Below are 14,940 nucleotides of genomic sequence, written 5' to 3'. Positions count from 1 at the left end.
GAAGACAGCCCGGCGCCTCCCCGGCCTGCGGAGCGGGGACGAGCGAATCCGCGGCCGTCGGGGGCCGACCCTGACCGTGCAGAGCGCGCGGAGGGCAGAGCCGCGCTTTGGGCGTCCCCGGGTGTCCAGCCCGGGGCGCGGCCCGGTTCCGCGCAGGGCTGCGGTCGGCCGTCCCTCCCTGGCCTGAGCGCTCGCGCGTTGCTGGCTTTCTGGCCCGGGTCTCAGGACCCGAACCGGCTTGGCTGCGGAGTCGCTCGGGGAAGCGCGCCCAGAGCGCACCCGGTTCCCCCGAAAACCGCAGTCCGGCTCTGTGCCTCTGGGGCTCCCGAATACCCCGGCCTCAGGTCAGGTCAGGGCAGGGCGGAGACGCGAAGCGTCGGGGGATGGAGACCCGACGCCGGTGCTGGTCTCCCTGCGTTTCCTCCTCCGCTGGTTCCGCAGACCTCGCTCAGAGCAAGGCTCGCCCGGGAAAGCGGAGGGGAGGGCTGCAGGGCCAGAGGAGACGGCGACCCGGCCTCTGCTCTGGGCCCTCGCCAGCTCACTGCCTCCGGGTTCAGCCTGGGCTTGTTTCCAATTACAGAGAAAAACTGGAGTCAACGCTGGGTCCCTCATGCACCGCAGTGAGGCCCCAGCTGCTCCCCGCTGGCGCCTGGGACTGGGGTCACCCCTGCCTTGCAGGGCAGACCAAGGGGGCCACGGTCCTGCAGCCTGGGGAGGGATCACATTGTGGAAGGCCCTGTCCAGGGCCTCCCTCCTCTCTCTCTCTGTCTCTCTCAACAGAAAGAAACTTTTTTTAAAAGTTCAAAATGGAAAATTTAATCTTAGATTAAATGCAAATTAAGTGAGATGTGTTTTCATCCTTCAAGTTAACACAGATATATTGAGTTGACCTGGGTTTGGAATAAGCCCTTACATTCATTGTTGGTGGGGATGAAAGCGGTAACTCTCTTTGGAAGGAAATTGGCTGACACTGACCTTCATACCTATAGGGTCTTACCAGCAATGGGTTTTCTAGGCATTTATGCACCAGAGAACAGCCTGAAAATCCAGCTGTAGGAAGTGGTTAAATTACAGCACATGGAAGAGTTATTTATTCCACACGTGCTGCTGGGAGGCAGTCCCACATCGCAGAGCAGGTGAAAGGCAGAGTGGGTGTCTAGGCCAGGGTCCACGCAGGGCGGCAGGGCAGCAGCGTCCGCAGGTCCTGCCAGCCGGCTGTCTGCGGTGGACACCTTTCATGCTGAGCCTCGATTTACACATATGTTAGTATGTACTCAAGATTTCCATGGCAAGTGCAAATTAGGAGAAAACTGTGCATGGATGTCTACATTTTTTGCACCAAAATGAACTTGTATTTTCAATTTTGTTTTTCCACTAACTTTAGGTACATATGCATGCACGTTTGGCCTGAGTGTCTCTAAAATATACACCAGAGGCTGGTGGCCGTCAGAGTCTGCGGAGAGACAGAAAGCCTGAGCTTAGCTACCTTTCTGTACACTCCAGTGTTTACTGGCATCAAGTAGTGCTTTCAAAACTAATTACATAGTCGGGGCAGGACCTGTGGACTGGTACTTAGGGCAGCCCGGGCCACATGGCTGACCATGGCAGCTTGAGAAACATGCTGGGCCCGAGTGCATGTGTGCCAGACTCCGGCGGGAGGAGTGGAGAAAGAAGTGCACCTCCTGGAGGTGCTCCCGCACTCCCGCTCTCCCTGCGGGGCAGCACACACCGGGGACAGATGTTCTTTTAATTCATCAATTATAAAAACACTCCAAGCTCAGTAACCAGTACAAGTTGAAGATACTTTTACATCACTCTAAAAATGCATCCCAACTTTTTTCATATAATAGCACACACTGGAAATGATATTAAGAGGCCAGCAAGTGGCATGGAGGTTGAGGTGGCTGGATTCCACATGACCGACTGCGGTTTGAGTCCCAGACCCCACAGTCGAGGATTATGCTGGGTGTGTGCACGTGCCCAGAGCTCCAAGAGAATGGAGAGGAGGGGGCTGCCAAGTGGCCGCACCCCCAGGGGGCAATCTCTCGCTCTCTTTTCAGCAAGTGTGGCCCTGAAAATAAGAGAGGGGAGGGAGGGAGAAAGGAGAGAGAGGAAGGAAGGGAGGGTGAGGGAAGAAAGAGAAAGAAAGAACAGTGTATTGGGGCCAGCAGGTGAGGAGGTTCAGGTGGCTGGATCCCACACGGGGCGGGCGACGGCCCAGTCCTGTTCCCTGGCCCAGCAGCTCGAGAGAGAGAGCAGGTGCTCATGTGCACGTGTGTGTGTGTGTGTCTGTGTCCGTGTGTAGCTCCTATTACCTGTATACTTCACTGGAAATTGCCTTATGACACCTTTGCACGGTTATTCAATTACTTTTAGCTCCACGTCTTACACCTCTATGTAGACAGTAAACGTCTGAAAGCAGCTTTACCTGTGTCCTTGCCCATCGCAGAAGCCGGGTCTGGGGACACTGCCTGCCTGGGCCGGTTCTACTGCAGGCACTCAGTAAGTACCTAGAAATGAACGGTGCACATCAGCGGCGCTGGAACAGACTTGTCCTGCAGCCTGCTTTGTAGCTTTTAAGTAAAGTTCATTGTTGCACACGTGTTACTCCAAGAACTGACAGAGGTCACGTTAAAATGTGATGCATTAGTTACCATGACAAATGTCAAAAGGGAAATTGGGAAAAGCTACAGAGAAAAGCAATATCTTTATTATCTCAATTAGTTGGTCAGCTCTTGACCTCAGGTGTCCCCCAGGGATGTGCAGCGACCCCATAAAGCCACATTAGTGAGAGTTCTTGTGGATGCATGTGAGTGGTTTTCTGCAGTGGCAGGTGGCCTCCGCAAGAAGTGCTGGTGACAAACGCGGGACAGTAGGGCTGTGGGTCGGACGTGTACAGCGTTTCCTGTTTGAGAGAATTCAGTGTAGCTATAAATGTTACGTCAGAAGAGAATATTCACCAGGGCAGCAAGTGGCACGGTGCTGGTGCTTATGTAGCTGGAATCCACACGGCCGACCAGAGTTTGCGTACCAGACCTGTCTGTCTCCAGGACTGTGTCGTACGGGGCTGCAGCCAGGGCTGTTTGCTGATGTGGAGCTGGGAGAGGGACGCGGCATCTCAGTGGAATGCCCATGGCTCTCAGGTTGGGAGCCTGTGGTGAGCCAGAGCCAGGTCTGTGAACTACCATCCCAAACTGCCCGCCACACGTGGGCTAATAGGACCAGGCTGGCTTCACTCCCCATGGGCCATCACCCACCCAGAAGGTCCCCGGGGCCTCCTCCCAACCTACGGGGTCGGGTCACTCTCTTCTTTTTTCTTTTTGCTTTATAGTGCATGTGCTCATCAGAGGGGGAGCGAGAGGGGGAAAGTGAGCGCTCACTCCCGGGGACCTACACAGCACGCCCCCTCCTCCCTTCTCCTCTCGGGATCTCGGGCACGCACACATGTGCACACATGTGCCAGGCTCGTTGGTCAAGCCGCTAGGTTCAGCACTTGAACCGCGCAGTCGGCCACGTAGCATCCAACCCCCTTAACCTCCGTGCCACCTGCCGGCCTAGACATCCACGTTTTTTTCAGAGTTCACTTATTTTTTATACTTATACATTCAATCACTGTATATTATGGCTTGTAAAATGAATCTTCCCAGCATAAACACCATACTAGTCTAAAGAAACTACCATCGCCAGTTAGCTTCCATTTGGGTCCTTTAAGTGGTCTGCGTCTTTCTTTCCACATTTCCATGAACACTGCCCACCCAGATTTGTTAGTAGACTATCTGCCCAGTGTTGTCTGCCTGATCAGGAGTCAGAGCCTTTCTTTCCTTTTGCTTTCCCCTTCAGACAGGGCCTCACGGTGCTGCAGCCTCCTGCCTTCATCCGCTCTCGTGCCTGGGACGACGGGTGGTGTGCTGCCCTGCCTGACTTCTCAGGGAGGACCTGAGTCTCTCACGCGGCCTCGGCCTGCTCCGCAGCAGCACCCAGCAAGGGCACTTCTGCAGCAGGGCGCCACGCCCAGGCCTTTTTATGACAACGTTCTGGCCCCTGCAGAATTGCAGAAAAAGGAAAAAAAGATCACTTAAAAATAAGCCGAAACTGGACCAGCCTGATGTGATTAAGGCAACCAGGTCCCACGTGGCAGCTGGACTCCGAGGCTGGGACCACGTGCAGGCCACCTCCCCAGGGCAAGATGGGAGGGAGGGAGCAGGAGGCCATGCCCCAGGGAGCACACTGGAGAAAACAAAACCAGGTTAAGACTGCGTGTCCCTCATTCGGCAGACCTCTCGAGGTGTCCGCCATGCCCACACTGTGACCCGGCAGTCTGCTGGGCTGGATCTCGGCAGGTGTGCACGTGTGGGAGCCTCGGGGAGCTGCCAGGAGGGGAGCACAGGACCTCCCCCACATGCACTCCCCACGGGAAGGCAGCGAGGCACCCCTTCCCTTCACCTCACTGTCACATTAAAGCGTGACCCTGTGGAAGAGTGCATTATGGGATGGCACACAGTCTATCTTCATAAAAGGGTCCCTCCTGAGCTGAGACTTGAAGGATGAGAAGGTGGCATTGAAGAGGCAGAGGTGAGGGCGGAGACAACTCGCCCTGAAAGGACAAGCTGCTTAGGAAGCTCACAGGCAGGGCGGTGGGGAGGCAGGAGACAAGAATCATGTCAGATGGCTCTCCCCGAGGGCCACTACTGTCAGCGATGTAAGGAGACTTAGAATCAGGGCGGCCCCTTTGGCTAACGTAATGGTACAGGGGAAATCGGAAGCCAGGGGACCCTGTCAGTTTAGTGGGGTCTACCCCGGGGTCAGGGTGGGACGGCAGCCCATGCCAGGCAGCCTCAGCCCTGCTCGCCCGCTTGACCATGCCAGAGGCCGCAGTTCCACGTGTCACAACTTCCTGCCTCATGCCCTTGCCTTCTCACTACCTCCCCATAAAAAGCCTTGCACTTCCCCCTGCTAACCCCCTCCGCCCTGAAATGTTTAGTTTGTTTACTCATTTTTTCCATAAGTGAGACAGAGAGAGTGAGACAGGGAGAGACGGCGCACCCCGGCTCCAGCTCGCCCTTGAAGCACGTCCCCGCGTGGCCACGGTGGGTCCGGGAGGATCTGCTTCCTCCTCCAAGAACTCGCCTTCCCCTTGTAGGGATATTGACCCGAGGGCAATCAGGGACTTACACTCACTGCCTTTTACTGCACTCCCCACACTAGCCAGCAGGGCCTGGAGCAAACCCAGGCCGGGCCCAGAGCCCACAGGGCCAAAGCCCATCTGAGCCCCGGCCCTGGTGGCTACCTTAGAGGCCAATGCTTGGAGTAATGGTTACGTTGCTGGACTCCCGCGTAGGCAACCGCGGTTCAAGTCCTAGACTTGGCGACTTAAAACTCACGCCGGGCCAAAATATATATGTCCCAAAATCCAGACAGGAGAGTGTAGAAGGGACTGCGTGGCCATCCCCCTGGGAGGGATTAATCGCTGTCTTGCTGTCTCTCAGGCGAGTGCATGAACTCTACAACAAAAATCTCTTACAAAAAAAAAGAAAAAAGAACTATCTTGAAGAGAAATCATGATCCAAGCTTTGGAGGAAGGAGATAGTGACCTGGCTGGGCAGTAGAGAAGTCACTTGCGAAATTCTGTAAATAAAAATTTCTTGACTGGGAGGGCAGCTGGTGGCACAGAGGCCAAGGCAGCTGGCCCCCACGAGGCCGACTGTGTGGGTCGGGCGTCAGATTCAGTGGGCTGAAAATCACTCTGGCGGGGGAACCAGCAGTTAGCGTAATGGCTATGTTGCTGGACTCCCATGTAGTCGACCATGGTTCAAGTCCTGGACCCGGAGGCTCAAACTCATGCCAGGCGCGTGTGCATGTGTGCCCAAGATCCCCAGAGAACAGAGGAGAAGGGATTGTGGCGTGGCCATCCCCCTGGGGGGCAGGTGATTTCTCGCTTTCTGTCTCTCTGTCTCTGTCTGTCTGGCGAGCGCACGTGCCCTGTATCAAAAAAAAACTCTAAAAAAAACAAACAGAAAATCACTCTGGGAGTGAGCACGTGCACACCTGGAATCCCGAACGGGAGATGTGGGGAAGGAGCTGCAGTGAGTGCCCCCTGGCTGCTCTCTCACTTCTTCCATCTCTCTCTACAGTGAGCGCATGTGCTTTCACTGTGAAAAAATGCAACTATACGACAGCACTCAGCACAGCAAGTGCTGAACCTGTACACTGACTCGCATCTCGCCGGCTTTGTGGGGACCGTGTGACCCTGGGCAGCTACTTCTCCAGTGTCCACAGAAAGGGCTCTAAGAAACCTTAGGGCACCTCAGAAAAACGCGTGTGTGTATATGCAGATACTGTTAAAAAGAGAACTTGAAAACATTACAAACGTTCAGCGTTGTCCACGGGTGCTGGCCTGGCGTGTCCCGACAAGCACTGTGCCCGGGAGCAGAGCCCACCGGGATGCGGCCGGGTTCATTTCAAACCTGAACCCCCCAAAGCAAAAGCCTTCCCATGAACCAGCACCACCGGGGAGCGGCCGCGGACAGCTTTTATTCCTCGGAGAGCACACAGAGCATCCACTCGCCCATCTCCACTGCAGAGCGGCCTCTGCGCCTGGCGCGGTGGGGCTAGCTGTCAGGAGCCGCCTTCGGAGAATGGTCCACCAGCGCTTTGTCGATGGTCGGGTACTGGTACCAGGGCCCGTCTCCCCTCTCACGCATTAGCCTCCGCACCTCCAGCTCCTTCAACCTGGAACAGCGGAGCATGTGGTGATTCTGGCAGGTCCAAAGCAAATGGCCCACCTCCCGGTCCCTGGCTGTCCCTCGTGTGCGAAGTACACGCCACGTCTCCCCACGCACCCAGCCACGAGGGCCTGTGTGAGAGCATCTCCAGCCACACTCAGACTTCTGCTAGTGTTTGCTATAGGGCACACACACTCACCAGAGATGGGGGGATGAGAAACCACCCCCAGAGGATCGGCCAGGCTGCGGCCTCTTCTCCGGGCTCCTCAGGACCGTGGCCACGCATGCACACGCACTTGTGTGATTTTCAAGCCACCAGGCCGTGTGAGACCCAGTGCCCTGATGGCCACACCACCTGCTGGCCTAGACCCCCTTCCCGCTATGACGATCTTGCCTCTGCAGTGAGCGACTGGGCAGCCATGTCACCTGGGCTGACCGTTACCTCTGCCTCACGGGCGGCCCTTGGTCTGGGCTCCCGTAGTGGCTGTACAGCGCCCTCCTGCCTTCTCGTCCAGATCCCAGAGACTGGGGAGCGCCCTGGTGTGCCCACCGCTGTGCCGAGGGCTGGGGACAGACCAGCTCTGGGCGGAGCTCCGACCCGTCTACACTGAGGCAGGTCAGGGCTCCAGGACCTTTCTCCGGCTCCTACACCGACTCCATCGTGTCGCCCGCCACGAACGGGATAATCTGTCCTGTAGAGATGCTCCCCCTCAGCCAAGCCTCGGCCCAGACGCCAGGTTCCCAACCCCCTCATCCGGCTCTCACTCTGTTTTTATATGACACCTGTCACCGTTTTCTTACAACTAGAAATTATCACAGTTAAATAATTCACTTTAATAAATCATAACTAGCTCATTAACCTCCATCAACAGATTTTGTGACTATATTTGTGACTATATTCAAGAGGTATGCTTGGGACCAGCAGGTGGCGTGGTGGTTAAGGTGCTGGGTGCTCCCACATGGCTGACCACAGTTCGAGTCCTGGACCTGGTGGCTTGCTCTCTCACCCTCTCTCTCTCTCTCTCTAGTCAAATTAAAAAAAAAAAAAAGAATTAATTAATTAGTTAAATAAATAATTTTTTAAAAAGAGGTATGCTTGGGACCAGCGGTTAACGTAACGGCTATGTTGCTGGACTCCCATGTACTCAACCGTGGTTTGAGTCCCAGACACGGTGGCTTAAACTCACGCCGGGCACGTGTGTGTGCGTGCCCAAGATCCCGAGAGGAGAATGGAGGAGAAGGGACTGTGGCGTGGCCATCCCCCTGGGGGGTGATTTCTCGCTTTCTGTCTCTCTGTCTCTCTCTGTCTCTCTGTCACTGTCTCTCCGGCAAGCATTGAGGCACTATAGCAAAAAAAAGCTCTCAAAAAAAGAAAAAAAAAAAAAGACCACGAACCTACATCAAGTGAATAAAGACAAGGTGCAAAACCACGCTTAAGAGAGGACTGCAGTTCTTACCAACATAATTTTTAATGATATTATAAAATATAGTTGCAAAACCACGCTTAAGAGAGGACTGCAGTTCTTACCAACATAATTTTTAATGATATTATAAAATATAGTTGCAAAACCACGCTTAAGAGAGGACTGCAGTTCTTACCAACATAATTTTTAATGATATTATAAAATATAGTTGCAAAACCACGCTTAAGAGAGGACTGCAGTTCTTACCAACATAATTTTTAATGATATTATAAAATATAGTTGCAAAACCACGCTTAAGAGAGGACTGCAGTTCTTACCAACATAATTTTTAATGATATTATAAAATATAGTTGCAAAACCACGCTTAAGAGAGGACTGCAGTTCTTACCAACATAATTTTTAATGATATTATAAAATATAGTTGCAAAACCACGCTTAAGAGAGGACTGCAGTTCTTACCAACATAATTTTTAATGATATTATAAAATATAGTTGCAAAACCACGCTTAAGAGAGGACTGCAGTTCTTACCAACATAATTTTTAATGATATTATAAAATATAGTTGCAAAACCACGCTTAAGAGAGGACTGCAGTTCTTACCAACATAATTTTTAATGATATTATAAAATATAGTTGCAAAACCACGCTTAAGAGAGGACTGCAGTTCTTACCAACATAATTTTTAATGATATTATAAAATATAGTTGCAAAACCACGCTTAAGAGAGGACTGCAGTTCTTACCAACATAATTTTTAATGATATTATAAAATATAGTTGCAAAACCACGCTTAAGAGAGGACTGCAGTTCTTCCAACATAATTTTTAATGATATTATAAAATGTAGTTTAAACCCACAAACTTTCCTAGAACACATGAGAAACTTTATTAGGGGTCACTCCTAAGTACAAGACTGGCTGTGCCGGAAGGAAATTGGGGCTGGGTGAGGAACGGGGCTGTCTGGCACAGCACAGGGCAGGACACTAAGAACAGAACGCTCTGGCTCGGTCCCGGCTTAGCTCGCTGTGCCCAGGCCAGGTCTCACGTGAGCCCCTACGGGGCTGCAGCGAGGCCGCAGAGGGACCGGGGCCCTCCACACTGACCCAGCAGCACAGGCCGGGCTCAGGCTGGCACATGGCCCGTTTTCTTCCCTCTGTTTAACACTTAGCTCATGGACCCTGCTTGGCTTTGGGAAGACCTGGCAGACCAGAGACCTGAAGGGCTTAGACCAGAAAGTGGGTCGGCTCAGAGATGGGTCCTTCTGCCTGAAAGCCAGGTCCAGCCACGCGCCCACTGCTGAGAATGCCGGCCGACGCCCCAGGCCTCCACAGGCCAGTCTGGAGGCTGAGATGCCGTGCCAGCAGGAACCCCCTCTTTCCCCTTCAAAGCCCGTCTGGGTGCAGGACTCTGAGGGTGGCCTCTGAGCCCAACTGAGCCATCTCCCCAGGTCGCCTGTTTCCGGCTAAAGCTACCTGTCCTCCCACCCACATCACCTCCCACATCGGGCCTCCCGGCTGGGCCAGCCCTCAGCCAGACCAGTCTGTCCCTGACACGGTCTCATGAACCCTTTCCCTCCCCGCCCACCCCGTCTGCCTACCGTAAATCAGCCTTCTCCGCTTCAATCTGAAGGACCGCCATCGTCCTCTCGTAATTCTTCTCGGGACCATCAAAGAAAGTACGGGCGATCCACCTCGTTATAGGGTGCTGCGGGAAAACGCATCCACAGTCAGTCCGCGTCTGAACAGCACTTTGCTCCTCTAATTCAACACCTTTTACCACGCCCGTCTCGAGCAGATAAACAGGGAGGCCAGCCAGGGACCCACCACCTTCTGTGCTGTGGACCGTGTAGCCCGTCAGCACCTGCTCCTGCCCTCGCGGGAGGGGGCCAGCAGGCGGTACCAGTCACCCGTGTGTCAGCGACAGTGCTCAGTGCCCTCCCCACACGGGGGAGCTGCTCACGTGGCAGGTGCAAGGCCAGATCAAGGTTTGCTGATCCCAAGATGAGCTCTCCACCAGTAAGCAAAAATAAACCAACTGCTTGGCTTGCGACAGATTTAATAACACGGCATTTCTTTCCTAAGCTACCATTCCCTCGGACAGTCAGACGTGAAGGGGGCCGATGGGTGGCAGGTGGTCACCCTGTGGACTCCCGCGTGGCTGACTGCAGCCTGAGTCCAATCCTGGTGGGCTGAGTCTGGACATGGCAGCTCGCTTTCTCTCCTCCCCTGCCCTGTCTCTCTCTAGGGAGTGTGTATTCCCTATAGAAAATTAAAAATAACAACAACAATAAATGAAATTAGATACATAATTTAAAAAAGAAAAGGTGGGAGGGCCAGCTGGTGGCGTGGAGGCTAAGGCACTGGATTTCACATGGCCGACTGCGGTTCCAGTCCCGGACACCCAGAGGCTGGAAAATCACGCCAGGCTTATGTGTGCATGTGTGTGCCCCAATCCCAAGAGACCAGGGAACATGGCCGTACCCCTAGGGGTGTTTCTCACTTCCCCTCCCTCTGTCTCGTAAGCACAAACTTTATAAAAACAAGAGGCTGTGTGGCCAAGTCCGCCACTACTTCTGGAGAGGGGAGGAACCGTGGTTTGGGTTTGGTGGCTGAGCACGGGGCAGTGCAGGCTCGGGAGCGGGGACCGCCCGGGCTCCAGGACCACGCGGCGAGATGGCGACCTCGCTCTTTAAGCCTCCGCCCCCATCTCCGGAGGGGACTGACAGACGGCTGCGTGGATGAGGCACCCTGTACGCTGGTACTTGGGACAGGCCTGCAGGACGCCAGTGCTCCACGAAGGACAGCTAGCGTCCGCGCATGAGGTCTCCCCTCCGGCACCGAACCTCGGAACCCCGTTAGGATGGAGGCCTGAGGAACTGTGGAGCTTGAATAAATGTAAAAAGGCGGAGGAAAGTAACAAGCGGACAGAAAGCCACGGCGTGGGGGCCAGGTGAGGACGTGGGCCAGTGACCGGACCTTGTAATACTCCCAGTGTTCGGGGATGTAACCCTCGGGGATCTCTGCCAACTCCGCTTCACCTAGGAGAGAAAATGGTGGCGCTCAGCTTTGGCATCCTCAGTTTGCAATATTTGTAACACTGTTTACCACTCGAAGTTTACAATGTCGATTGTTTACGGTGATTAAGGAAACCGACTTATGATTTTAAACGGTTCTTTCTTTTACCGGTGCCAATAAAGATGTCCAATCACTTAAATTCACTTCAGTCGGGGTGAAAATCACCCCACCCGTGAGATACTTGTTAGTGTGTAAGGTTATCACCCACTGGTTACTACATGCGTTTCCCACCTGGCTTTTTTATCATGTAACAAAAACTGATCTGGTCTTTCCTACATCTTCTAGAGAAAATGCTTTAGGAATTGGGGTGTTAAAGTATTTTGAGCAGAGGGGCCGGCAGGTGGCATAGTGGTTAAGAGCACTGGATTCCCGCATGGCCGACCTTGGTTCGAATCCTGGACCTGGCGGCTTGCTTTCTCTCTCTCTCTCTCTCTCTCTCTCTCTCTCTCTCTCTCTCTCTCTCTCTCTCTCTCTCTCTCTCTCTCTCTCTCTCTCTCTCTCTCTCTCTCTCTCTCTCTCTCTCTCTCTCTCTCTCTCTCTCTCTCTCTCTCTCTCTCTCTCTCTCTCTCTCTCTCTCTCTCTCTCTCTCTCACTCTGTCCCTTTCTGGTCACATTGAAATAAAGAAATGAATAAATAATAAAGTTAAATAAAATAATTATTTTAAAAAACAAGTATTTTGAGCAGAATTTCCCATTAAAACCTAGCACTTGCGTTCATTTTTTGTTAAGATCTAGTTTTATGTACTCCAGGGTAGATAAAAAACTCTCTCTCACCTTTCTACCCCTCTGCCTCCAACCCTCTTATTCAGAACCATGGAGGTTAGTTTGGGGAAACGAGAAGGAAGAAGACGAGATCAGGAGCTCCAGGTGACCCCTACAGAGGAGATGACCCCCACGGTTTCAGGAGGGGAAAAAATGTGTTAAAAAAATAACCTTGGGGTCAGCAGTTAGCGTTATGGCTATGTCGCTGGACTCCCATGTAGTCGACCGTGGTTCAAGTCCCGGACCCAGTGGCTTAAACTCACACTGGGTGTGTGTGCATGCATGCCCAAGATCCTGAGAGGAGAATGGAGAAGGGATTGCGGCGTGGCCATCCCCCCTGGGGGGTGATTTCTCACTTTCTGTCTCTCTGTCTCTCTTGTCTTTCTGGCCAGCACATGTGCCCTATAGCAAAAACCTCTCCAAAAAAATAAAAATAGTAATAATAACTTGTGGGGCTGGTCCCATGACCTGGAGTTTAAGAGGAAACTGATCCCTTACAGCCAACCAAGCAGTCCAAATCCCAGACTTGGCGACCCGAACACAAACTAGGTGTGGGTACATGCACACCCCAAATCCCAACGGGACGGAGATGGAGACAGTGCTGCAGATGGCCACGCCCCCACAGCTCTCTCACTGACAAGCACGTGTGCCCTCTGGGAATTAAAAATAAAGCAAAGCATCGCAGGGCCAGCCCTGTAGCAGCACACAGAAGAGGCCCAACTGCACTAGGCTGACTGTGGTTTGAATCCCGCCCCTGGCAGCCACACAGGTGTGTGCTCTCGCCCAGGCCCTGAGAGCATGGAGAACAGGAGGGTAGGGCTGCAGGGGCCGGACCTGGAGGGGTGGCTCTCTCCCTCTCCTGCATGTGAGCACATGATCTCTGGCATTGAGAAAAAGGAAGAAAAAAACACTGTTTACTACTACAGATTAAAACTTGGTTATTTAAAATTAAATAGCTATGTGATACTTATTTTATTATTTAAAGAGTGTTCAATACCCTGCTAGTTACAATATCCCCCAATTTTTTTTTTGTTTAATTAAGGTGCATATTTTTAACATTTACCAAGTTGGTGGTGCTGGGAGTAGCAGGAACTTACCAACGAAGACATTCACCAGAGTAATACCAATTGCTACTGGAACCCCGGTCAACAAAATGTAGAATTTCTGTTAAGATAAAAAAAAGTCTTTCAAATGACTATTTCCTAACTCATACCCCCAAACACCCTCACTATAGAATGTCCTTCTATCTCTGGTAAAGTAAAACTGCCGAACTGAGGACACAGTGCAGATCGCTGATCGCCGAGATCCTGTTATTCTAGCTTTTAGACGCAATCAGCAGCAAGAGAAAGGACTAGCTGTACATGTACAACACGCAGTTGCAACACGCTTTCAAATCTTTCTTTCACTTACACTTAATCCGCTTTCAATCTTTCTTTCATTTACACTTAATCACCGTACATCTTTTTTTTTTCTCGGAGAGGTTTTTGCTATAGGGCACATGTGCTTGCCAGAGAGACAGAGAGAGAGCATGCGATAAATCACCTCCCAGGGAGGATGGCCACGCCGCAATCCACTCTCCTCCATTATCCTCTCAGGATCTTGGGCACACACGCACACGCACCTGAAGTGAGTTTGAGCCACCGGGTCCGGGACTCGAATAGCGGTCGACTACACGGGAGTCCAGAATGTAGTCATTATGCTAACTGCTGGTCCCCATCACTGTACATCTTTAGAGTGTACCAGTTTTTCTCAGCATGAATACAGTGCATGACATATTTTTCTGTTTTTCTAGTCAAAAATGCATTGTGACCTTCCCAATCATCAGCAGATAACTTCCCATTTTTGTGTCTATTAAATGTATGTTCATTTGGTTTTTCCCTGATCACCTCCCTCCCACTTTTTAAAATTTTTATTTACTTGTTTACTTATTTATAAGTTTTCTTTCTTTCTCCATCCTGTTGCGGTTGTGGGTGTGCGTGCACCTGCCCAGTACCCAGGAACACGGTTCAGAAACCGCACAGCTGGCCGTGTGGGACCCGGCTCCCCAGCCACTAGACCACGGACTGGGCCTCCAGACCTACTTCAAAGTTGGTTTATTTTTTCCACAAATGGGAGGAAGAGAAGCCCAACGAGGTCCTGGCGCCGCAGTCCATGCCAACGCCCGGCCACCTGGATGACGGGCAGGCGCGTCAGGGCGCATCACAGGGCACACGCTGTGGCCACACCGCCACTGGGCCACGGGCACAGTACACGCGAGGGCTCTCCCACTCTGGTCATGAGAGCTGGAGAAACTTGCGTGGAGAACAAGGACAGGCTGGCCTGTGGCCTGGTGGTTAGAGTGGCCAGCTCTCCCGCAGCCGACCACACAGTTCAGGTCCCAGATGGTGGCTTGAAAACATACCACGCACACGTGTGCATGTGCCTCAAACCCCAACGGGGAAACGGAGAAGGGACTGCAGCGTGGCCATCCCTCGGGGAGCACTTTCTCACCCCCTCTCCCCGTCTGCTCTCCCTGGCAGCGTGTGCCCTGGCAAAATCAAACAGAACGAAACCCCGAGTGTAACATCAGAGGGACTTCCACCTCGAACACGTCTGAGTGATCACGACCAGGGAAGTGGGAGCTTTGATGGGTGTGAAGCAGCACCACGGAGGACCCACACGGCCCCCGGGCAGCGGCACGGGAGCCAGGAGCCCGGGCTCTGGAACGGGCGATGCTGACCACCTCCGTTCTCCGGCCTCTGCTTGGTTCTCCCAGAGCCGTGGGACACAGGGTCGGTGACCTGACAAGCAATGGGGCTGCATGACTGCTCAACGAGGACTGTCTGAGCCGCCAGCCTGGGGCACAGTTGGGAGCAGACAGAACTGCAGCGCTGGAGCGGTCCGCCTGAGAACACGCCAAGTGCATGCACATGTGTCAAGGACCCTGCCGAGCTGAAGGGCCAGGGAAAGGGGCCGCAGG

The 14,940-nt window shown here is 53.0% G+C and overlaps 1 protein-coding gene across 1 annotated transcript in view; it reads right to left on the bottom strand.

The window, feature by feature from the left end:
- Window positions 1-6,511: 6,511 nt before the first annotated feature.
- The window catches only part of NDUFB5 (NADH:ubiquinone oxidoreductase subunit B5), a gene marked incomplete at its 5' end in the record, with an annotated part of 10,405 nt that continues 1,976 nt past the window's right edge, over window positions 6,512-14,940 (bottom strand). The window contains 4 exon segments of the mRNA XM_014593380.1: window positions 6,512-6,729; window positions 9,743-9,849; window positions 11,121-11,182; window positions 13,079-13,145. Of these exon segments, the coding sequence (XP_014448866.1) occupies window positions 6,609-6,729; window positions 9,743-9,849; window positions 11,121-11,182; window positions 13,079-13,145 (357 nt within the window).

Source organism: Tupaia chinensis, unplaced genomic scaffold (assembly GCF_000334495.1).
Source record: "Tupaia chinensis unplaced genomic scaffold, TupChi_1.0 Scaffold140400_1, whole genome shotgun sequence".
NCBI classification, from domain to species: domain Eukaryota; kingdom Metazoa; phylum Chordata; class Mammalia; order Scandentia; family Tupaiidae; genus Tupaia; species Tupaia belangeri.
The sequence above is the reverse complement of the archived record's forward strand: the minus strand, read 5'-3'. Positions and strand labels throughout refer to the sequence as shown.